The 25,349-nt window shown below is 40.0% G+C and overlaps 1 protein-coding gene across 2 annotated transcripts in view; it reads left to right on the forward strand.

Moving 5' to 3' along the window:
* The first annotated feature begins 201 nt into the window (after window positions 1-201).
* slc36a1 (solute carrier family 36 member 1) overlaps window positions 202-25,349 on the forward strand; it is a 46,252-nt gene continuing 21,104 nt past the window's right edge. Inside the window, exons 1-11 of one of the 2 annotated variants that reach the window (XM_052014816.1) lie at window positions 202-301; window positions 1,326-1,550; window positions 4,559-4,742; window positions 5,229-5,319; window positions 11,161-11,249; window positions 17,295-17,390; window positions 18,560-18,644; window positions 19,787-20,005; window positions 22,258-22,356; window positions 22,899-23,065; window positions 25,153-25,322. In XM_052014816.1, coding sequence (XP_051870776.1) covers window positions 4,588-4,742; window positions 5,229-5,319; window positions 11,161-11,249; window positions 17,295-17,390; window positions 18,560-18,644; window positions 19,787-20,005; window positions 22,258-22,356; window positions 22,899-23,065; window positions 25,153-25,322 — 1,171 coding nt within the window. In that variant the 5' untranslated portion in view covers window positions 202-301; window positions 1,326-1,550; window positions 4,559-4,587. The remainder of the gene's footprint in view (window positions 302-1,325; window positions 1,551-4,558; window positions 4,743-5,228; window positions 5,320-11,160; window positions 11,250-17,294; window positions 17,391-18,559; window positions 18,645-19,786; window positions 20,006-22,257; window positions 22,357-22,898; window positions 23,066-25,152; window positions 25,323-25,349) is intronic. The other variant, XM_052014817.1, reaches the window with a different exon arrangement.

Consider the following 25,349-nt stretch of genomic DNA (forward strand, 5'->3'; position numbering starts at 1 on the left):
GCCAGGGGAACTCAATGCTCCTTTCCCCCAGTCACATTTAACCAAGACTCGAGTCCTGGCGAAGGGCGCCGACCCTCCACAGACGTTGCCTGACCCGCTGAGCCCCTCCTGCACCTTGCCCATCCCACCCCCACCATCCACACACGGCCCCCACTCCCCTCCCTCCCTCCCTCACCGCCAGTTCCGGTCAGCTGACCGGCACGTGACAATGCGCGGCACGTGACCCTCCCGGCTCCTCGCCGGGGGTGAAGCCGGTTCTGCTGAGGGCGATGCCGGAGTTGGGGCTGAAATGAGCAGAGAGGTGAGTACTGTGGTCACCCCCCCCCCCCCCCTTCCCTGCAGGTGAGGGGCTGCACAGCACCGTCTGGCTGAAGGGCTCTGATAGGTTTGCTGTTTATCCCCTTCCTCAATCTCCTTGCCCACTGACCTCCCCTCCTGGCGTTGTTTCACTTTCCACAGTTCTCAGGCTAAAATTTAGATCCTTTCCTCGTCTCCATCCTCCCATTTCCTTCCTGTTTAAACCTATTCAAATCCGTGCTGTCATCCTGATTTCCTTTGCTCCAATGTTGACGGCTGTGTCTTCAGCCACGAAGTGTCCAAACACTGGAATTGCTCCTAAAAACCTGCTCTCTTCCTTCTGAACGATCCTGAAAAGTCTCCACAGATTGTTCTCCTGTTTTAATATTTGCTTTAAAGTGTTACATTCAGAAGACCAACCTTCACTGATATTGTACCAAATAATACTACAGCAATGTTTGATAATGCTGTAGTATCATTTGGTACAATATCAGTGAAGGTTATCTTAATGTAAATGCAATGTTACAAGACGCAGACGTTATTTAGGGGAGAAACAATGAACACTTTAAGTTATTAATGTATGTTTTCTTGATTTCAAATTGTCAAATCTTGAATTTCACAATTGGTAATGTACCTGAGGAGGGCTTACAGAACACAGATTGAGTTTGCAGTTTTTGTTTTGTCTCCAGTTATTGTATGATTTCTTTTTATCTCGGACTTGCCTCTAGTTGCCCTCTTATTTACCTTCCTAGATTTGTCCATTGAATTACCAGTATAAATATAGCAAAGAGAACAGACAAAGCTATCCATGTGGTTACAGTTCTTGTCTTAGTTTTTGTTTTGAATATAGGATCAGAAGAATTGCTGACGCTGTTAATGTCAGTTGTCTGAGGCAGAAGGTTGTGGGTTCACAGCCCATTGCTGACATTTGAGCATGAATCTCGGCTGCACCATATTGGAGTGTTGCATTGTTGAAGGTGCTTTCTGTCAAATGTGATGTTAAACTACAATTCTATATGCCCCCTCAGGTGAACTAGGATCCTCTGGAACTATTTTGAACAGGATCAGGGGAGCTGGCTGAATACAGTTGGAGAGCAACTCTCATATTGTTTTTAAAGATGTAGTATTCCTCCATAAGGTTCATTTAAAGTAACCTCTCGCTGTTTGGTTCATTCTACAAATACATAGAACAGTGCAAAGTTCCTGTACTGTGGACAAACTGGTTTGAAAAATTTATTCTTGGCTACTCCAGTGTAAGTATTCTTTCAAATGCATGCTAAGGCTTGTGACCACTGAAATTACTTCTACCTGTCTACAAATTTGTAAACTTATTCTTTTGCTTATTCTGTAGTTCTAAAGTTTTTTTCATTTTATTTACTATCAAATTTTTGCATTCTATTTGCCGTTCTAAAATTTGTCAGTTGCTTAATGCTCCTTGATAACATTTTTCAATAGTTTTTATTGTAGAGATGTAGTTGTTAACCAAACTATGTTCAGAGGTGCCAGATATCTCGTATGGTAGTTTGGTTAATAGTAATAGGCTGCATAAAATCCTACCAAAAGTTCTAATGCTGTTTGAGCTCCTGTGAGCAGTGAATTTTGTATTCTCGTGATATAACCTCTACTTGTTTATTGATTTGTTACTTTTTTTTGCTTGTTTCTGATCTTCTAAATCATAATCTCATTTTGATTCTTGGCTGATTTAAAGTCTATTTGGAACAATATCAAACTGGAAGATTATTGTAAGAGGTACCATGTAAATTCAGTTTAGAGCTGTATTAGAAAGTGATCTCTTGCTGTTAAATTTCATTTCTCTAGATTTTTTATGCCATATGGGGGGGGGGGGGGGATCTTAATAGCAAGAGACCATATTTTGAATAAGAGTTTAAAATGAATATAGCATGGTTTCTCTTCCATCTTAAAATTGTTCCAAATGGACTTCAATAGGCCAAGAATCAAACTTGGACCTGTAAGAAAAAAATTATTTGAAGAAATATCCAACTTTATGCAAGTTAAATAGAAATCAACTTTAAATCTGGCTAAGCAGAGGTTTATTGACAGGGTAGTGGTGAGGAAGGAGGCAAATGCACAGGTGTTGCAGTTCCTACGGTTGTAGGTGAAAGTGCTGGGGATGAGCAGGAGGGGTGGGTGGGAAGGGATGAGCAGACCAGAGAATCTGAGAGTGGTCCTTGTAGAAAGGGGGAGAGGGGAAAATATGGTTGGTGGCAGGATCCCGTTGGAGCTGGCAGAAGTGGCGAAAGATGATGTGCTGGATGCAGAGGCCAGTGGGCTGAAAGGTGAGGATCAGGCGAACTCTATCTCCGTTCTGTCTGGGGAGAGGTGTGGTGAGAGCAGACACACAGGAATTGCCAGTGAGGGCTCCATCAACTACGGGAGAGGGGAATAGAACCATAGAACAACTACAGCACAGAAAACAGGCCATTCGGCCCTTCTAGTCTGTGCCGAAACATTATTCGGCTAGTCCCATTTACCTGCCCCCAGCCCATTACCCCTCCAGACCCCTCTCGTCCATGTATCTATCCAATTTACTCTTAAGAGCGAGCCCGCATTTACCACATCAGATGGCAGCCCATTCCACACTCTCACCACTCTTTGAGTGAAGAAGTTCCCTCTAATGTTCCCCCTAAACCTTTCCCCTTTCACCCTAAAGCCATGTCCTCTCGTACTTGTATGTTTCCTGAAGGATGGCATTTCGGAATTCCAAGAGTGGAAAGGCTCCTCTTGCAAAGAGATGTGGTTGATGGGGAGAAACTGAGAGAATATATCAGTGGATAGTTTATCTCCTGAGATGGAGACGAAGATCCAGAAAAGGAAAAGTCTCAGAAATAGTCCACGTGAATTTAAGGGCAAGGTGGAAGTCGATGGTGAAGGTGATAAAATTGACAAGTTCTGCAGTAAGCAGCGCCAATGCAGTCGTCCATGTAGTAGAGAAAATGTCAGGGAGGGGTGCCTTTATCTTTACCCTTTCCCCTCCTGGCTCCATCTGGCTAATTCATTTCTACTTAATGCCTACCTGCCTTTGCCTCACCCCTCCCTTTTACTTCTGCACTGGCTATCTTCCCTCTGAAATGTCGACCATCCCTTTTCCTCCACAGATGCTACCTGACCTGCTGAGTTCTTCTAGCAGTTTGCTTCAGATTTCAGCATTTGCTGTGTCTTATCTCCATGTTGGAGGGTGTTATTTATCTAGACTTCAAGAAGACATCTGAAAATCCCCTTGGGATACCTTAAGTGAAAGCTTATGTACTTAAAGGCAATTTATTGATCCATTTGGGAAATTGATAATGGCAGGGGACAGGGTAGGATTAGTGGGTTAATTGATTGCCTTGTGCCTCTCACTTCTACTAAATTTTGAAATCGCTTTGATGATGACATGGCATATTTTGAAATTTGCCAGTAAGTGCAGAGACGAAATGAGGTTATCGATTGTGAAGAGCAAATTGGATCAGCTGTACAGAAAAAGGATACTGAAAGGTAGAGGAATGGGGACCTTGAAGTGCATGACCCCTCAAGGTAGAAGTATAGACAAATGGCATGTATAAGATACTCATGGTACTTCATTGGTGGAAATGTGGAATACAGACGTGGAGCGATAATGCTAGAACAATTTTTTTTTAAAAAGGCATAGTTAGCGAATTGTTTACATTTCTAATAATATTATAGGAATCTGATAATACTGGAAGGATGTTAAACTTTAATTTTACATGAATATATTAGGCCTGAATTCCACTGCTTCAATACATGACATAAATATTCATGCAGGAAGATGTGAGAAACCATCATGGTGAGTTTGGAGGAATAATGGCTAATTACGCGAATAATGAAGAAAACCTGGAAATGAGAGACAATGCAGTGTCTCATTTAAATGAATGCTATAAATAATATAGAAACGGTTAGGAGTTTTCAACATGCATTTTCTTTTGTGGTGGCAAGGATTTGGAAATACATTTTGCAGTTAATCTGAAATGTTGCATGAATACCATCATATTTATATCCCCATATCCCCTCAGAACTTGTATTTCCCACCCCTACACTTCAAAAGAAAATGGGGGTGGGGGGGAAGTGGGCCTGATGAGTTTGCTCTGAGACCTGGCATACACTTGATTAGCTAATTGGCCACCTTTGTCTTGAGGAAAAAAATGCAATACTGAAACACTGCTCAGTTGGGGAACAAAGTGCTGTGTTTTCCGATAATAAATTTAAAGCCACACATTCTATAGTTACATTCAAATATCTTTAGCTTTCAGCAGTTACCGAAAGGCTATCACCATGTCGACCAAAAGGCTGAAAAATGAAGATTACAATGATTATAGCTCAATGGAAAACAGCCCAGACAATGACAGCTTGCATTCTTCACCTGACATTTCAGGATCACAACATAATCTGGGAAATTACCAGCGTCTAAATGAAAAAACTGGCACAACGTAAGTGTCACAAATGTTTGAAACAAACCCCTATGCCTTGTATCTCCATTCTATTTGTCAATCGATTTTTGGGTAGGAGAACTCCTTTTCTTTCGTCTGTGGGTGATCTGTTTGGTTTGATTGGGGGGAAAAATAATATTTCGCAGATTGTTTTTGGGACTAGACTTGCAGATGACTGGTTAGCTAATTAGAAATTGGGATGATGGATGTGAATGAGAATAAGCTTTGACGAGGCTATTAGAACTGAGTGTGAATGTTTCAGAGGTTTATTTTGAAACAATTAACAAAATGAGTTTGTGTAGTTTGAAATCTTTTCTTACATTGTGTGATCTCCTGTGAAGAAATTTACATAGAGCTAAGCAACTGCAATTTTGCTTTTGAATTGTGGATTCACTTTGTTTCTGAAGGTTCAGTTATGGCTGGGCTTTGTGATCAGAGTAAGGTGAATTGTATGGAAACAGCTTAGTCATTTTCTTACCTTTTCAGGTGCACTGAGACGTTAATTCACTTGTTGAAAGGCAACATAGGAACAGGGCTCCTCGGCCTTCCTCTGGCTGTGAAGAATGCGGGTATTGTGGTGAGATACTTTTTTTTTGTGTGGTATTACCTGAATGGCATTCTGTAATTCATTTTATGCCCAGTACATTCTTGGTATTAAATGCAATAATCCTGATGTGTAAATGTTTTGGGATTGTTAATTGTATCTTAGAATCACATTATGATCTGAAATTCCCCGATACATACTGTGCATGTATGTGAAGTTGTTACTTGTAGTAAGTTTGTCATTTTTAATGCAGAAAGGAAATTAATTTGAGCAATGAGCGATGGGTGGTCTGCAAGGAGGAAGTCACCTGAATATGTAAATGACAGAGCTGAACCAGCAAGCAGACAAAGAGTACATAGAATCTGAATAATTTCTGAGATCGTTACAATGATTTATTTCACTTGCAAAACATGAGTCACTGGTGTTCATTAAAAATGGCTACTGTTTAATCAATTACCAGTTATTTACTTATAATCAATTACTTATCAATTTGTATGCAAATAAGCTGGACAAATTTCTGCTTGGGTTCCTTCATTTCCCTTTTGTGACTTGGCTTTCTGAAGTTAACCCATTGTTGAAATTCTTTGCCATTGTATTTGTATTGTTTATTTGGTGGGAGGAGAAAAATGTTTCACTTTATTGAATGTTGAGAGTGTTGTGGCCAATATCTAAATTAAGAATTGTTAAAGCCACATTGACCTCCAGCTTCCAATTTCACCACTCCTCACTTGAGTGGGGTGGGGGGGGGGGGGGGGCGTGTGTGTGGGTGAATAATGTTGTTTTTTCCTTATTCTTCAATTGTTTAGGGCTCACTTGTTCTGATTGACAGTCTGATCCTGGTCCAGCTGTCTTTTGTTCACCACGGTTTTGAAGAGAGATGAATGCCAGGTGAAAGCACATTGAGGACAGAAACATTCATCTAAGGCTTTCAATGTGGCAGTCCAACTTTGTAAAGAACACAGCACACCTTGCTCATTTCCATAACTTAATTCTGCCAGTTTGTTGCCTGATTCAACATATTTCAAAATGATGCTATTCTTCCATACCAGCCTCACATCCTAAAGCCTTTGCCCAGTAATCCTGGCTGGTTTTATTAATTCTACATGCTTAAGTTGGCCTGGAAGTGGTTGTGAGCTTTGAACTAGTGTGGTTCTTGCTCTTTTCGGACTAGATAAGGCAGTTTGACCTGTTAATGATATATACAAAGAGAATGTAGTAGCAGTGGTAAGTTTGTGTAGTTGTCTTTTTGATCGTAGAAGTCCCATTGCCAAGAGTTGTTATCTATAAGTTTGATTTGCATCTGTGCATTTTAAAGAAATTGCATGTTGCAGCTTTTGTTTTGGAGCAGATGAGTGACAGACTTTGTCAGTTGGGCCTATTACTGTCCTGGATGTTTTGCATCAAATCCCCAGTACAGAGAGCACTTGGTTCAGCTGGTCTATTGTGTTCTTTCTCCCTCGTGTTTACCTAGCTTTTGAATTAGCCTCAACCACTTCCAATTGCATATTCTACTTCTCATCACTCTTTTTGACTAGGAAAATGATGGGATCTATTATATGGAAGTGGTAATAGGGAGAATAATAGTAGGACTGGGCAGAGTCAACATAGACTTACGGAAGGGAAAGCATGTTTGATAAATATTTGTTTGAGATTGTAGCTAGCAGAATAGGTAAAGCTAGACAACCTAGTTTAAACCTTGAAGGCCTTAAGCTCATGTGGCACCTTCTCAAACAAAATTAGAGTGCATGGTATTAGGAATGCCACCACAGATGGAGGGTTGGTTGATGGATGGAAAAACAGTGGGAATAAACATGTCTTTCCCAGATTGGGAAGCTGTGACACAGGGATCATTACATCCCAGTTGTTTACAATCTACATTAATGATTTGGGAATGGGGATCATGTTTATTGATGGTGCAAAACTAGGTGGCTGTAAGAAAGATGCAGCGAGGACTATCAGTAACTTTGAGTGGCAAGGACATTATAGATGGAATATAATATGTTAAAATGTATGATCATCCAGTCAAAATAGTAAGGTAGGGCACTTTTACATGGAAAGAAATTTGAAAGGTGTTGACCTAAGGGTCCTTGTACGCATGAGTTAGTTGATATTTCTAATTCAGCAAGTAAGTAGAAAGGCAAACAGACATTGCAAGCAGATTTGAGAGAAAAGTCGATGTATCTTGCTCCTTTTTATATCGACCCCATGTGAAATGGCATCTGAAATATTGTATATGGGTCTGACCTCGAGGAAGGATATGTCAACAATTGCAGTGAAAAATCACAGGATTTATTCCTAGATGGTGGATTAGAACATGGAACAGTACAGGACCAGGCCCAGGATGTCTGTGCTGACCATGGTGCCAGTCTGCCTGCATGTGGTCTATATCCATCAATTCCCTTGTTCATGTGTCTATCTAATGCCTCTGAAATGTTGCTCTCATATCTAAGATAAGATATCTTTATTAGTCACATGTACATCGAAACACACAGTGAAATACCTCTTTTTGAGTAGTGTGTTCTGGGGCAGCCCACAAGTGTTGCCATGCTTCCGGTGCCAACATAGCATGCCCACATCTTCCCAACCCGTACGTCTTTGGAATGTGGGAGGAAACTGGAGCACCTGGAGGAAACCCGTGCAGTCGAGGGGAGAACGTACAAACTCTTTATATACAGTGGCAGGAATTGAACCTGGGTCGCTGGCACTGTAAAGCGTTATGCTAACCGCTATACTACCATGCCTGCTTCTGCTACTTTCCCTGGCAGTGCATTCCAGGCACTTGCTACTTAGTGTTTGTAAAAAAAAAAAACACCTCATTTGGTAAATCTCCTTTAAAGTTTCCCCCTCTCGTCTTTTAAAGCTATGCGTTCTAGTATTTGCCGTTTCCATCATGGGGGAGGAGGTAGGCTCTGACTATCCACCTTGTCTATGCCTCTCATAATTTTATATCCTCCTATCAAGGTATTGGTGAGGCTGCATTTGCAATATTCAGTTTTGCTCACCCTGCTATAGGAAAGATGGCATTAAGCTGGAAAGAGTGAGTGCAGAAGAGATTTACAAGGATGTTTCCAGGACTTGAGGGACTGAGTTATGAAGAGGTTGAACAGGTTGGGACTTTATTCATTGGAGTGTAAGAGAATGAGGGGTGATCTTAGAAGTGTATAAAATCATGAGGGGCATAGATGGGATGAATTGCCCAGTCTTCTTCCCAGGGTTGGGGAATCAAGAACAACAGGACATGGGTTTAGGGTGAGAGGGGAGAGATTTAATAGGAATCTGAAGGGCAACTTTTTCACCCAGAGGGTGGTCTATATATGGAATGAGCTGCCAGAGGAAGTGGTTGAGAAAGGTACATTAACAACATTTAAAAGGAACTTGGACAGGTACATGAATTGGAAAGGTTCAGAGGGATTTGGGCCAAACACTGGCAAATGGGATTCATGGTCAGCATGGACCAGTTGGGCTGAAGGGCCTGTTTCTGTGCTGTATGATTCTGGCTCTATCAGAGTCATACAGCACAGAATACAATACAAGTCTGTGTAACCATTCCTTGTAGTTCATGCTCTCCAATCTAGTCAACATTCTGGTGAACCCCCTTCTGCACTCTCCTCAAATCCTCCACATCATTCCTGTAATGCAGTGACCAGAATTGTACACAATGCTCCAAATGTGGCCTTAAAGTTTTATACAACTGCAACTTGATTTCCCAATGTTTATACTCAACACCCCAAATGATGAAGGCACACATGCTTTGTGCTGCCTTTACTTTTCCTATCTACTTGTGCAGCCACTTTCAGGGAGTTTATGGACTTGCACTCTGAGATTCCATGCTCCTAAGGGCCCTGCCATTTACTGTGTCCTTGCATTCGACCTTCCAAAGTACGACACCTCGCACTTGTCTGGATTAAGTTCCATCCACCATTACGTTGCACACATTTCCAACTAGCCTATATCTTGCTGAATCCCTTGACAACTTTTCTTACTATCCACAACTCTGCCAATTTTTGTGTTGTGTGCAAACTTGCTAATCAGCCTACCTACATTTTATCACAAACGAGAGATCCCAGCACTTATCCTTGCAGAACACCACTAGTCACAGTTAGAATAACACTACCCTCTGTTTTCCATGGCCAAGCCAGTTTTGAATCCAATCTATCAAGTCTCCATGGATCCCATGTGCCTTAATCTTCTGAATCAGCCTACCATGAGGGACCTTGTTGACAGCTTTACTAATGTCCATGTATACAACATCCACTGCCCTACCCTCATCAATCATCTTCGACACCTCCTCAAATAACTCAATCAAGTTATGAGACGTGACCTACCCCGTACAAAGCCATGCTGACTATCTCTAACAAGTCCATGCTTTTCCAGATGTGAATATATCCTGTCCCTAAGAATTTTCCCAAATAATTTCACTATCACTGATGTAAGGGTCACCAGCCTATAATTTCCTGGTTTGTGTCTCCTGCCCTTCTTAAGCAGAAGAACTATATTAGTTCTTCTCCAGTGCTCTGGGACTTTGCCTGTGGTTAAAGATCTCTGTCAAGGCCCCAGCAATCTTCTCTCTTGCCTCTCTCATTAACGGGATAGATCCCATCCGTCCCTGTGGACTTGTGCGCCTTAACACTCTTCAAGAAACCCAACACTGCCTCCTTGATATCAACATACCCCTTCCTGATCTCGCTTTCCTCCGTGTCCTTGTTGGTGAATACTGATGCAAAGTACTCGTTTAATACCTTGCCTACTTCCTCTGGCTCAAGGCATAAATTCTTGCCTTTGTCCTTGAGTGGTCCTACCCTCTCCCTAGTTACCCTCTTATTTTCAATGTATGTATAAAATGCCTTGGGATTCTCCTTAAACTTTCTCACTAAGGACATTTCATGGCCCCTTTTAGTCCTCCTGATTTCCTGTTCAAGTTCTCTCCTGCTTCCTTTATATCCTTCAAAGGTCCTGTCTGATTTCGGCTTCCTTTTCCTTGACTAAATTTACAATATTTCTCATCGTCCTAGGTTCCCGAACCTTGTCATCCTTGTTCGTCTCCCTCTTGGGAACGTGTTGGCCCTGGATCCTGACCAGTTGGCCTTCAACCAACTCCCATTTGTCAGATGTGGACTTGCCCAATAGCAGCTGCTCCCAATGAGGAGAGATTAAAGAGACTGGGTCTATGCTGTTGAATCTAGAAAAATGGTTGGTGATCTCATTGAAACATGCTCTGCCCAACTCTGTAGCCTTTGACAACTCTCCTTGTTATCTACAATTGGTACTTTAACAATCTGCTGTTTTGGTTTTTGTATTATTGCTTCATATTTTTGCAATTGCATCCATCCAAATGAATGAAGATCCGTAACAAACTCACTTGAGTTGTAAAGGATGGAACGGTCTTATTAAAAGCTTACAAGGAATGGTCATTTATTGATGTTTTGGTACTGTCACCTCCATGTCAGTCCAAGCCTGTTGTCTAGATCTGTTAGCTCTTAGTGCTACGGCAAATGATTATGGTCATGCAATGTAACTGAAAAGTGCAAATTTCATTTTCATGGTTACTTATTACTTTGTAGAATACTGACAAATGGGCTGCCACAGAAAGTGAGTTGGCCACAAAAAAGCAAGTGACAGGAACTAGAGATATGAGATTGACCCACTTCTTGATTCAATTTAGAACAGGCACTGAGTAGCATTGAGTGATTAACTGTGCCTCTCCTTTAAGCCTTTTCTTCAATCATGTTGCTCCTTTTGTACTTCAACACAAGTTGTTTGCTTGAAGGTTTGAGGAGATATGTACCTAATGATATTCTAAATCTCATAGCACTTGTCAGCAGATATGAGGCTGGTGTGTAATTTGTTTTAATTCCCTTTTCTGTTGGTCCACAGCTTGGTCCAATCAGCATGATTGTCATGGGAGTGGTGGCTGTGCACTGTATGCAAATGCTGGTCAAATCCAGTCACCATCTATGTGCTAAGTAAGTTGTGGTTATATTAATGTTCTCCTGCAATGGGCATGTTTCTGATCTGTAATGCTTTTGATTTGGAGATCTATAAAAGAACTCTCATTTTAAATGCAACACTAAAATGATTTTGAGCTAATTATTATAAATGAGTTCATAATTTTAATGGTGTGGGACGCATCTGTCTTGTAGATTGAAGTGAGGTGAGTCACTTGCTCGGTGCTTAGCCTCTGATCTCCAAGTAACCATTACATCTTGTAGCTGAATGGTAGACCTTGGACTTCCCCTGCTCCTCACCCTGCCCACTCAGACTCTCTTGTGGAGATAATTGCCCAATACCTGTTTTTCTTTCATCGGATGTGGGTGTCACGGGCAAGACTGATGTTTATTTCCTATTTGTTCACCCCATTTTTAGGAGTTCTACATTTTTTTTTGCCTCACGACGTTCCTTCATTATCATCGACTGGTACAGGGGTTGCTGACAAAGACCTCCATTTAGATGCATTTACCTGACGGAATCTTGGTGGGCCTCTGTATCCTGGAGGTGCCCAGTAAAGTGTGGCAGGGTCTCTGCAGTGAGTGGGCCTCTGGTGGAGTACTGTCAGGCCCTGAGCCTCCTCCAAACCTGACCAGTCTTGGTAGAAGGCAAAGTGAATGCAGAGCTGTCGCTTCGCTCAGAACTATCGCTGAAGCAGAGCTTTGCATCAAAGCTGTTGAGGGATTTTGGTTCTTTAAATGCTTGAAATTCAAAAAGCATATCCTTTAATAATTGTGTTTTACTGATTTTAAAAATTTAAACAGAAAAGAAGAATAATGGAAAATAAATCTACCTTCCCATTCCACAGGCTAGGAATACCATTGAAATGTATTACATCTTCCGTTCTGTGTCACATTTGTCCTGGCATGAGATCTGATGGTCAGGTTTTCCCTGACCTGTGCTAGGAATATCCCAGCAAAACTGCTACGCTGCTGGAATCCAACGATGGGGAATAGTGGTACAAGGCTGGTAGATGTGGCTGAATGCCAGCAGTCCCAAAAGGAAACTTCTGGCTACAGTCAACAGAGATGGTCCAATTATATTTCCAAGTGAGCATTGTGCAGGAGAACCTGTGGGTGGTGCTGCCCTTGCCCTTCTGATTGGTAGAGGTCATGAATTTGGGAGCTCTATTCGAAGTATTGACAAGTTACTGTAGTGCATCTTGTGGAGAATACTGTGGTCACATTACAGTGGAGCATTGGGATTAGAATGGTGGATGGTACCGATCCAGCAGTTGCTTTGTGCTCATAATATTGAGCTGCTTCAAGATGCTGCATTCATCCAGAGAGATGCAGAATATCTGTTCACATTTCTGGCTTATACCTTGTAAGTACTGAAAAGGTTTTGGAGTTGAGAGGCAAGTTTGTAAAATTTTGAGAAGCAGAGAGAGGATAGCCAGCCGGTATCTTTTTCTCCAGGTTGAAATGTTTAATACTAGAGGGCATGCATTTAAGGTGAGGGAGGAAAGTTTGAAGGAGATGTGCAGGCAAGTTTTTTTGTGTGGTGGATGCCTGGAATGTGCTGCCAGGGCTGGTGGTGGAGGCAGATATGATAGAGGCACTCAGGCACATGAATATGCAGAGAATGGAGGGATATGGACCATGTGCAGGCAGAAAGGATTAGTTTAATTAGGCATCATTAGCTTAATTAGTTCAGTACAACTTCGTGGGCCAAAGGGCCTGTTCCTGTGCTGTACTGTTCAATGTCTGTCCTATAAGTCGCCTAGTGTGGAATGTCCAGCCTCCGATTTGCCCTTGTGAATGACTAAATGATGGTCCAACTAAGTTTCTGATTAGTGGTGATCTTTCGTAAGCCCATTCAAATATTGAAGTCATGGAATCACACAACATGGAACCAGTCATTTGGTCCACCAGTTCCAGATTGAACACTAAGCAACTGTCTCCTCCAATGCTGCAATAATCCTGTTCTTTTTCCCCCTCTCACATCAATTCCCACCCACCTGACTCTCCCCTACCAGCCATCCACAGCAGGGATGATGTACCATGGCCAATTAACCTGCCAGCCAGCACACCTTTGACATGTGGGAGGTAATTGGAGCACCTGGAGGTAGCCCATGTGAGAACACATATACAGACAGCAAGCTCTGGATTTGAGGCTGTGCCACTATGCTGCATTCAATGAATAATTTGCCATTGATAATCCCTATGAGAGAAAGAGGTTAGATTATGTTTCTGTAAGTGGGCAGAATAAATGGGGTAGATGGAGTCAAAAATTTCACTTTGAAAGAATAGTATAAGGATTGTTGGAAACCATTTTGGCTTTTGATCAGGAAGTAGAATTGGTTTGCATGGGGTTGAAAATAATGAGCAGAAAGCATCAGTAAGAGTAGTATATTGAGGGCAATTGGCATGGATGGAGGATAGCTTCAGCAAATATATTAGGGATGTCTTCAAATTAGCTGCTCTGGACATTGTCAATTAAGAAATAAAGGGTTGTAACAAAATTGACCTTGATCTTTATTAGCCTCTTTATTATCAAATCTTTGTTATTAGGGAAAATCAAATTGTCCAAGGCAGACTTGAGGATGAGTCCATGGAATACATTTAAATTTCCCAGAACATTACATTATGGCCCTAATTGGGAAACAGGCTATTTTAGATGTGTTCATTTGTTAAGGAATTAATCGGTAATGTCACAGTAAAGAATTCTCTGGGGAAATCGTGGAGATTTTCACTTTTGATTCAGTAACAAGTCCAAAGCAGCTGTCTTAAATGTAAAGACAATTACAAAAGTGTGATGAATGAGTTAAAGGAGATGGGGATATTTAAAGATATGATGGTAGATGAGCTGTGAGAGATGTAAAGAAATACTTAATTCTTAATGAAATGTAATGGATCCGAGGGAAAAAATTGATCTGTGCATGGTTAAGGATGTTGCATTGAAAGGAAAGAACAGTCAACTTGCAGGGAATAGTGGTAGGCCTAAGGACTGAAGAATTTTAGAAACAGGGTGACTTAATCAGCACCTAGAAAGATGTGATCAGGCAGAGTCAGCAGAGCTTTATCAAAGGGAATTCTTTTTTTTAAAAAAAAATTAAGACGGGAGTTCTTTGACAATTTGAATGGCAGGTTGAAACAGGGAAGCATGTCTGTGTATTTGGATTTCTGAAAGTGTATGTAGAAATTTACCATTCCTAATAGAGGCTCATGAGGTGAGGGTAATTAAAGTAGACAGCAAATATCAGGGATAAATGGGCCATCTTCAGGTTGAACACCTGTAACTGGAGTGCCACAGGAATCAGTGCTGTGGCCTTGGCTATCAACAGTCTCTCTAGATGAGGACTTTGAAGAAACTGAATGTAATGTGTCCAAAGATAGGTGGGGAAAATAAGGATTTGATCTTCCAAGTGATATAGATAGGTTTAGTGGGTAAAATGATAGATGAATTGTATAGTGAAGTGTTATCTGTTTTGAGAAAATATAAATAAAGTTTAAATGGCAGGGGACTTAAATGTTGGTATTCAGAGAGTCTGATTCCAGAAATAGCTTTCAGGTATGGCAGGTAACTAATGAGGCAAGTGAAACCTTGGCCTTTGTCACGTGAGGGATGGAACACTGGAGTAAGGAAACCCTGTTGCATCTGCATTGGGAGTGTACCAAATTTTGGAAAACTCCTTGCAGTTTTGCTTGCCTCAATTAGTGATGGATTTACTTTAAACTGAATATTTGATACAATCTTGGTAAAGTGGTGTTCTGTGTAGAAAGATAGAGCAGATTAGGCCGGTGATCCTGAGGTTAGAAGATGCGAGGTGATCTCATTGAAATAATATTCTGAAAGGGTTTGACAAAGTAATTGTTATGCAAATGTTTCTCTCGAATCTCTTTAGATGGGGAAGAATTTCTTTGGAGGTTGTCAATCTTTGGAATTCTGTACCCTGGAGAGCTGTAGATTGAGTCATTAATTATATCCGAATCTGATATTTTAAATTGTAAGAAAGCAAGGGCTATGTAGATTGAGCTGGAAGGTGTCGATATAAATATCACATTGGTCACAATCTGACTGTTGATGCAGAGCTGAGAGAGTGTTTCTTGGGTAGCTTTGTAACTACTCAGTCCCCTGTCTCGATTGTTGCTCATCCACTTTGCTCATTGATTCCCTCGGTATCTGCAGATCTCTGCCTTGAATGTACCCCGGGTGTCAGCAAGGCTCGACATGGAGAATTCTAAAGATTTGCACCCCTCTGCATAATTTTTCTCATCTTGGTGCTAAATGAGCACCTATTTATTCCGAGGGCGAGCTTCATACCTCTGCTCCTTATTTAGAGGAAATGGTTTGCCATTTACCCTGCATCTCAAAATTGTATACATCTCAATTGTATTGAGTGTCACTGCCCTCTTAATAACCTGAATGTTTGCAGCTATTATTGCTTGGATTGCTTAACTATCTAAAGAATGAAAATTGGACTTAAAAGCTGTAATTATTAATTGCCTGAAGACAATAGAGGTGAAGTTAATCTTCAACAATTAAAATCTTTCTTTCTAGTAGGTATGATTTGGTGGTCACATAGAAATTTCTTCAGCCAACTCATTGACTTTCTAATAGACTGTTTGGTGCCAAATATTCAAAATACTGCTGTGATATATTATGGTCAGCAGCTCTGAAATTGCAGGACTTGTGGAACTTGAGGGGACATTAGAATTTAGTACTGGTTCAACACATGGTTTTTATGTACAGGATTAGGATCAGTATCTCTGCAGTCACTGAAAGTTAGCTGACTGGTCACTAGAGATAAGCTGATGCCTCCAAAATTGGATAGAAAGAACAAGAAATGTTAGACCATAAACCAAATCTGTCTGCTTCTGAATTGCAAGGACATTGCAGCCTTTATTGTTTCTCATTTCCCAGCCCCAGCTGCTCCCCCCCACAACCCCCCCCCCCCCCCCCCCCCCCGAGTTAGTACTTCTAACATCTATTGTGATTACACATAAGGGTTTGGATGTTCTTCAACACATTATGCAGTGTTGTACAGGTTTGAAGAAATGTTAGTATCTAAAACTGTATCATGCTGGGTGATATGGGATTAGTTGTTTAATTCTTAAGTGAAAATAGCATTGAAATAAGGAGGTAAATCCATACAGCTCTCAAACCTGATATCAAGTCTTTGGCTTTAACTTGCTATGATTCAATGGGATGTATTTCAGCTCAACTGAATACTAACTTTCCCAATCATTAATTTGAGTTGTCAAAAGCTTGTACTAAAAGTCATTTGTTTTTGAGTGTAACCTTCAGGAAAAACTACACACAACTTGAAGTTCATTTTGAGGGTGGTCTCTTGTACTAACCAAGATGTGCTGCTAATGCTTTTTTAATTGCTACCTGAACAATTGTTTGGAATGGTTTTGTTCTTTTGAGGCATTTATCTAAATTTTTAAAACACTGTTCCAGTAAAGTTGCATGAATTCTCATTTTATTTTGTTGATGTGTATTGCTTGCAGTTTGCCAATGTGAAAAGCATAGTTATTGGAGGTGCTATTTTCTTGGTTGTGTTAATGGAAGCCAGCCTCCCCTCCATGACCTATGACTATACTTCTCATTGCCTCGGTAAAGCAGCCAGCAAAATCAGACCCTACCCACACCGAACATTCTTTCTTCTCCCCTCTCCCATTGGGTAGATGATACAAAAGCCTGAAAGCACGTACCACCAGGTTCAAGGAGAGCTTCTATCCCACTGTTATAAGACAACTGAACCATTCCCTAATATGATAAGATGGACTCTTGACCTCATAATCTACCTCATTCTGACCTTGCACCTTATTGTCTACCTGCACTGCACTTTCTGTAGCTGCTACACTTTATTCTGTATTCTGTTATTGCTTTCCCTTGTACTATCTCAATGCACTGTATTGAATTGATCTGAACAGTATGCAAGACAAGTTTGTCCACTGTACCTCAGTACATGGGACAATACTAAACCAATTCCAAAAGGGTCTTCTGTTGAAATTGTATTAGGAATGTATATTTGGGATACTGTTTTTCTAAATATTGTTTCTAAATGTATATAGATTACATAAGCCATTTCTGGATTATGGAAATGTTGTGATGTGCAGTTTGGAAGAATCCCCCAACTTGTGGCTCCGGAAGTATTCAAATTTTGGAAGGTATTTAAATCTATTGAGAAAATTATTGGAGCTCATTTGTTAATGCAATGTGAAACAAGTGGTAGCATGCAAATAAGATTATTGGGCCAGACTTGATGCCAGCAGCAAGCTACTCCTGTTTACTGCTGACATTGGGTAAAAGTATTGGTCTGCCTTTGATTCCTGAGGTCCTGTTTTAAATATGCAAGTAATACAGTCACATAAATGGGCCACAATATCAGGGGTACAAAAGCATTCCAAAATCTGTTAACTCAATAAAACCAAGATTTACATTATTACTCTTAAGAGATTGTCTTAAATGTTGACTTATTTAATAGCTTAAAACTATAAAAGCATCTCAAGTAGTTTATAGATATATATAGATATGTATTCAGAGTTAACTTTGCCCATTCCAATAATGGATTGAGTTTGCTTTTCCATGCTTAGCAAACAGATTTCCCCATCATAAGTACTGCAGAATTCAGCAAGTTTTAAGCTCTGGAATCTGACAACAGAGCTTGATCAGAATGTCCTGTACTTATTAAGCAGAAGGAAGCCAATTGGCCCATGTTCATGCCAGTTCCCAACAGAGGAATCCTGTTAGTCCCATCTTCAGTCCCTTCCCACTTCTGTCACACTGCAACTGTTCTCTCTCTCATGCCCATCAAACCTCTAATTCTTTTGCCATTTACCTACACTGAGGTAACTTGCAGTAACCATTTAACTTACCTACATATCCTCGGGATGTGAGAAGAAGCGGAGCACCCAGCAGAAACCCATACGGTCATTAAAGTAATTGCAAACTCCACACAGACAACACCCTAAATCAGGATTGAACTTGAATCCCTGTAACTGTGAAGCATGTTTCCCAGCAAGTTCCAGGCCCCAAGTTTTTTTTTTAACTTGATGCTGAAAAATGTTTGTTCTTGCCTTGTTTCTCACCCAATCCCGTACTCCTTGGATACTACTATTTTTCCCTGCTTCCCCCATTGCGAGCACTTACGACCCATATTTTGTAATACATCTCCCAAACTACCAAACAGTTAAGGGCTGAGTTACTAGTCCCCTTTTGTGGGGATAGGGGGTGGGAAGTGGTGAGTGGGTAGTCTCATAGTTACATTAATACTTTTGGTTTTAAGTGCAATTAGCCAAAGCACTTCCTGTTAATAGTTGCTTGTATTGTCTGGCAGGTGGTTCGTGGAGTTCTTCTTGATTCTAACTCAGCTGGGGTTTTGCTGTGTTTACTTTGTATTTCTTGCTGATAACATTAAACAGGTAGGTGTTACTTTAAGGACTACTTAAAATATTACAGTGAAGCCTTTGTTTATCATTGCACAAGAAGCTGTTTAGCAGCTTGGATAGCATATGGTATGCCTGCCTTTATTAGTTGAGGTATTGAGTTCAAGAGTTAGGTTATATTGCAGCTTCATAAAACTTTGCTTAGGCTGCATCTGAAGTATTGCATTCAATTCTGGTTGCCCCATTATAGGAAGGATGTTTAGGCTTTGGAGAGGATGCAAAAGAGGTAGTGCATTGAAAATCACAACTTGCTGCATTATTGCCCCTAGTATTGGTGACCTGGTAAAGCAACTCAGTTTCTCATCGTTTACTGTGAAGGGTCTTCAAAATCATGAATTTGTTTTATCAAGTCTTTTAGCTTCCTCTGCTATGAAAAGAGCAATGCCAGCTTTCCCAGTCTCTTAACATAAGTCATTCCTAGTGCCATGCTTGTGTCCTCTCTGTGACCTGTAGAATAGAGAGAGGGTGGTGGTGGAGTCAAATATGATAGGTTTTTAAGAGGCCCTTACATAGGCACATGAGTATGCAGAGAATGGAGGGATAATGATTATATGCAGGCAGAAGGGATTCCATTTAATTAGGCTTCATTAGCTTAATTAGTTTGGCACAACACTGCACTGAAGGGCCTATTTCTGTGCTTACTGTTCTATGTAATCAATGGCTATGGTGTATTTGGATATTCGGAAGGCTTTGATAGTCCCACGCAGGAGGTTAGTCAAAAAGTTAAAACACCGAGATGGGCATACGTTTACTGACGTGAAAGCAGAGTGGGAATCAACAGATCGTCCTCAGGCTGGGAGGCTATGACTAGTGACATAACGTGGAGATTGGTGCTCCGGCCCCAGCTATTCACAATCTATATCAATATGGCAGGGGGACCAAATGGTATTTCCAAGACACAAAAAATGTAGACCCTTCCATAAATATAAAGTAGGTCCCTGAGAGCAAAATTGATATAGATTGCCTCACAAACAGCTCCTTGCACTGGATTTCTGCGTGGTCCTCTTACTTGGCCATGAGGTTCTCATTACCATGAGAAGTGTCTCCTCCACTGTAGAATAGTGCAAAACAAATGTACATTAAATGTTTGACTTTAAAGTCTAACTTTTTACTTTTAGGTGGTGGATGCAGCAAATATTACAAGCAATGACTGTAGTCTAAACATCTCCACTATTGAATATGGAAGTATGGACAACCGACTATACATGCTGAGCTTTCTGCCATTCATCATTCTGTTGGTCTTCATTCAAAACCTGAAGTACCTGGCTCCTTTGTCAATGCTAGCCAACCTAGCTATGCTTGTGAGCCTCATTTTGATTTATATCCACCTCTTTGCTGTGAGTAGTCTGAATTTATTTTCCTACACGTGACTTAATTTTACTTTTGTCGTGGTTTTAAAATAACCCCATGGTTCAAGTGTCTAGGAATCACTTTTTAAAACTAAGTGGTAAAAATCTCAAACTTCTGGTAAAACTTAATATGAAATGTTAGTGTTTTAATCCTACTGTTGCTTGGTTTAACCGTATTTGTACAAACCTCAGTGTCTTTGTTTTCATTGTTTGCCACTTGAAATTGTGGCCATGCCCAAAAAAATATTTCATTGTGTATCAACTGTACTATTTTACATTTTGGAATCAAGTGCTAATCCAAATAGATAATTTTGGCCAAAGATGCAAGTTTGGAATAGTTGGGTTTCGTAGCTTAAAGATTTTTTTTTGATACATGATCAAATGTATTTCTGAGTTCATTATCTTATATAATTATGTTTTCAGAAGTACAATTTGCTTCAACTGAGTTAAGTCAAGTTTTGAAAATTTAATGTCAATAAAATATTGAGGTGCATGTGGGGTTTTTATTTGGGAAAGCAGAAGTTGCAAAGATGCTTGGCTGCAGTATCATTTTGTCTCTTGGGACAGAACTAGCAAAACATGCTTTAACAGTTAACTTGGTAAATCAAAGTAAACTATAGGACATTCTTGTAGGAAATTGCATAATTTGATTCATTTTAAATTGGTCCAAATGGGGCAACCATCTTGGCCTTCTATATGATTTAACTAGAAATACAAGGCCTCATATAGACAGTTGATAGCACAGATACAGGCCCTTCAGCCCACCGACTCCATGTCGACAACATTGTCCACCTGGCTAGTCCCAATTTCCTGCGTTCGGCCCATATCGCTCCAGGTCCCTCCTTTTATCTGAATAAATTTAATATTCACAATAAGGTCTTGCCAACACCCTGTACAAATGCAACAAAACCTCCCTATTTTTAAACTCCAACTTATTTGCAATAAAGGGCAAAATGGCATTTGCCTTTTTAACTGGTTGGACTGCCTGTTAGCTTTTTGTGATTCATGCACTAAAACACAGATCCCTCTGTGCTACATTCACTTGCAGCCTCTCTCCATTTAGATAATCTGCCTTTTGATTTATCAGAGTGCATGACCTCACTTCCCCACCTTAAACTACATATGTCAGTCTTTTCCCCACACAATCTACCTAAATCATTTTGCAAAATCACTATCCTTATCACACAAGCTTTTCCACCTACTTTCATATCATGGGCAAATTTGGACACCTTCCAAACTGTCCTTCCTCCAAATCCTTAATGTAAAAACTAAACCGTTGTAGGGCAAGAACTGATTCCTGCAATACTCCACTAGTTATCTCCTTCCAATCTGAAAAGATTTATTCCAACTCTTTTTTATGAGACAGCCACCTTTCAATCCATTCTAACACACTTCCTCTGATACCATGGGCTTTTAATATATGGACCACCCTCTTACATGGCACCTTGTTAAATGCCTTTTGAAATCTAGATACACTGCATCTTCAGGTAGCCCTCAATCAACTCTCCCTGTTATATCCTCAAAGGATTGGAGTATATTTGTCAAACTTAATTTACCTTCCATAAAAGCATGTTGACTAGGTTTAATTATATTCAGCCTTTCTAAATGATTAGATATTTCCTTTGATCATTGACTCTAGCATCTTGCCAAAAATGGCTGTTAAACTAACTGACCTGTAGTTCCCTGCCTTCTGTCTTTTTTTTGAACGAGGGAGTCATGTTGGCTGTTTTCCAATCTTCTGATACCCTTGTGGAGTTTGGCGATTTTATGAAAAATTTGAACTAATTGGTCTATTATCTTTGCAGCCACTTCCTTTCACACCCTAGCATGCAATCCATTGGGTCCTGGCTACTTGTCTGCCTTTAGCCCTTCCTGAGTTTTTTCCAATACCTCATCCCTTGTAATTTGGATGTTTGTAAGTTCTACCATGTTGTTTGAAATTAGCCAGTCTGATATCTTAGCAAAGTCTTCCATGGTATTCAACATATCTGCCATTTCTTTACTGTTATTAATTCACCAGCCTCCTCCTCTAGAGGCCCCATATTTACCTTAATCACCTTCTTCCTACTTGTATGTTCATAGAAACTAATGCTATTTGTTTTAATACTACATCCATCAGCATCTAACTGTCCTTCCTTGCATGACGATCCTCTTTCCTGAATTTAATCTTGAGTATGAATTTATGAATGTTGTGAAAATTATAAGCATTAAATCTAATGCATCATTCTTAATTATTGCAGAATATTTCTCATACGACAGATCTGACAAAAGTGGGTGATTGGAAATCTTTTGCAATGTTTTTTGGGACAGCTATATTTGCATTTGAAGGCATTGGTGTGGTGAGTGAAAGATAATTATGTCAATGGTGGTATTGCTAGTCTCTTCAATATATGATTGATTGAAATTACATATCCTATTTCTATAGTTAACCCTGCAGTTAACAAAACTGTAGCCTGAGCAACTGCTTCAGTAGTCATTGGTTTGGTACACTTTGCACAACCTTTCCTAAATTTAGAGTTTTGTATCCATTTGATAAACACTACTATCAAACTTTTTTGTCTTGGCTTAAGCATGTCTAACTAAAGTAGCGTAAATTGGGCTGACCTGATGCACCAGATATAATGTACTTAAAGGCCAGGGAGGGACTTCAAAAAGTGTGGCTACTATTGTAATGTGGAAAACACAATGTGTACATTACGAAATCTCGGCAACAATGTGGTAATTGACAAACCAGCTGCAGGGTGTATTTAAGATTTTCCACCATCAATGATTCGTCAACATTTACGACTATTCTGTCCCCACCCCAATTAAGAACTTTTGCAGCACTGGTAGTGACTGTATACTGAACTTGTCTAAGATGTATTTTCATTCATTATTTAAGGTACTTCCACTTGAAAACCAGATGCAGAGACCACATAAATTTCCAGCAATTCTGTATTCAGCTATGTCATTTGTGACATTGTTGTATGTAAGCATAGGAATTTTGGGATACACTTGCTTTGGAGATGAAATTAAAGGAAGCGTAACACTCAATTTGCCACCCTGCTGGTAGGTGATCATTAGCATTGCCAGTCTTGGGCTTGATGACTAATTATTTTGATCTCCTGTTTTTAGTCTAGAAGATGCATTGTATTTTTGTTCAGTATTTTGATGGCTTCCCTTTGTTGGAACATTTTATGGACAGATTTTAACAACCAGATTGGTGTATTTTTTTCCTATCCAAAATGGGACTTCTGGGCAATTTTCAAACTAAGACTTCTGGATTGTTTTTTTTTTTGAACAGGTATTTGCATGTGAAGTCAGTTATCTAAAATTTCTTGTTAGTTTTGAAATAGATGCCTTTCTTTTGAAAAGGCTATTGTAGATCTGAGTAAACCTGTAACAGTCTGGAATTTAAAGTTTTTTCATCTAAGGTTTTTTTTCACTTAAATGCTCTTAGGCTGTCAGGTCTTTCGAGCCTGCCCCACCATTCAATATGATCATGACTCATTAGTGTCGCATGGATTGATATGAAATCTTGTTTATTGGTGATGTGGCATTGGGCAGTTGAACAAGGACATACAGACATTGCAAAATAACAAATTGCATATTCCATAAGTTATTGAATTATGTTTAAATTGCATCATTCAAGATTTATTCTTAAAGCTTCTTGCCTATTCCAAAGAGACGTGGCCTTGAAGGTGATATTTTTGTCTAGAGATGTGGCAGACTGAAATTTTCTGCCCATCTTTGTATTGTTGCCACCTGGTTAATCAAGATCTATAAAATGTAATTTAAAATGTAACCATTGTCTGACCGTTTCCTATATCAGTAATGTTAGACACCTGAACTATAAATAGTGAGACAGATTTAAATTGTACCATCATAGCCAGAGAATTTAGTTTTGCTTGAATTATCACATCTAAATAATCACCAATAGTGGTCATGAAACTACCAGATTGTCATAATGACCTGGATAGAAGAAATCAGTCTTTCCCAAAGTGAGCTTCGTGTAACATGGACCCATAATGAAATGACCTTGTGGGAAAATTCAATTCAAGGGCACGTGCAATGAATTAAAATAACTGACCTGTGTGAAAGCAACAAGATGATATGATATTTGCTCCTTGTGCTGTTTAATGCAGTTACATTTTGAAGAGTTAAGATTTTAAGTGCTGGCACCTGACAGATGGACAGAGGGTAATCTTTCCACATTAAAATTCTAGTATTAAAGAAAATGGCCATTTAAACAAAAATGAGGTGAAAGTAGCTCGATGCTCATCTTAACACCCCTTGTAAGAAGGGTGGATGGAGAATTCGCAGAAATGAGTGTCAGCTAATATGGTATTCATTTGATCCTACAAACAAAGGAACTAGGAAGTGTCAAGGGTGTTAAACTTGCTAGTTAGTTTTCACTGACACTGGTATTTTGGAATGCAACATTCAATATATGTACAGCCGTGATGGCACACAGTTGGTACTGAAAGTTAAAATTCTGTCACAACCCTACATTGGCAACCACCTGAGGGAGCTATATCCCATACAACTGACAATCGTGCTGAGCTATTAACTGTATCGCTAGTCATTCAGTATTCCTGTGCAGCTGACATTCAACCCAATATTGTGCATAAAGGGCTGCTCAACCAAGACTGACTGGCAAACCAATGATATATATTATGTTTGTATTGATGAGAACAAAAACAGTTCTGCCATTCATGCTGTCTTTATGGCTGTGATGTTCTGTCCATTATGTTGTTCTTCCCTCAACTTGAATGGCCAAAATTAAAAAAAGATGCTGAATTAAATAAATATGGAGGGATTGTTTTAAGTGCATGGTACCCTCTTCATAACAGACCAGAACATACCAGCAGTAGGATGGTTTGCCATATGCTATACCAGGCATCATTACATAAAATATGGAGTATATTTACAGATGAATATTGCAATGCTTGAATTAAGATGAGATGGAATTCACTACCTCATGTTTAAAATAACACAGAAAAAGTCTTCTGGATGCTTTCCTGTGCCAAATAATACTGCATCCAGTTAAGTGGTATTGTTCCTACTTCATTGTAACAATTATATTGGGAAGTGGGGGGGGGGAGGAGAAAATTGAAAACTCCACTAGAGTTTAATTGTTTACCTTTTTGTGCTAGGTTGTACCAGTCGGTGAAGATTTTGTATTCTTTCGGAATCTTCATAACCTATGCCGTCCAGTTTTTTGTTGCAGCAGAGATACTTGTCCCACTTGCAGCAGTCAGGGTCTCTGAACGCTGGAAGTTGTGGGTCAACCTGGCGATTCGAACTGCTCTCGTCATTCTGACATGTAAGTAAATTTCTTTGAAGGGGAGGG

This window comes from Pristis pectinata, chromosome 4 (genome assembly GCF_009764475.1).
Source record: "Pristis pectinata isolate sPriPec2 chromosome 4, sPriPec2.1.pri, whole genome shotgun sequence".
Taxonomy (NCBI): Eukaryota; Metazoa; Chordata; class Chondrichthyes; order Rhinopristiformes; family Pristidae; genus Pristis; species Pristis pectinata.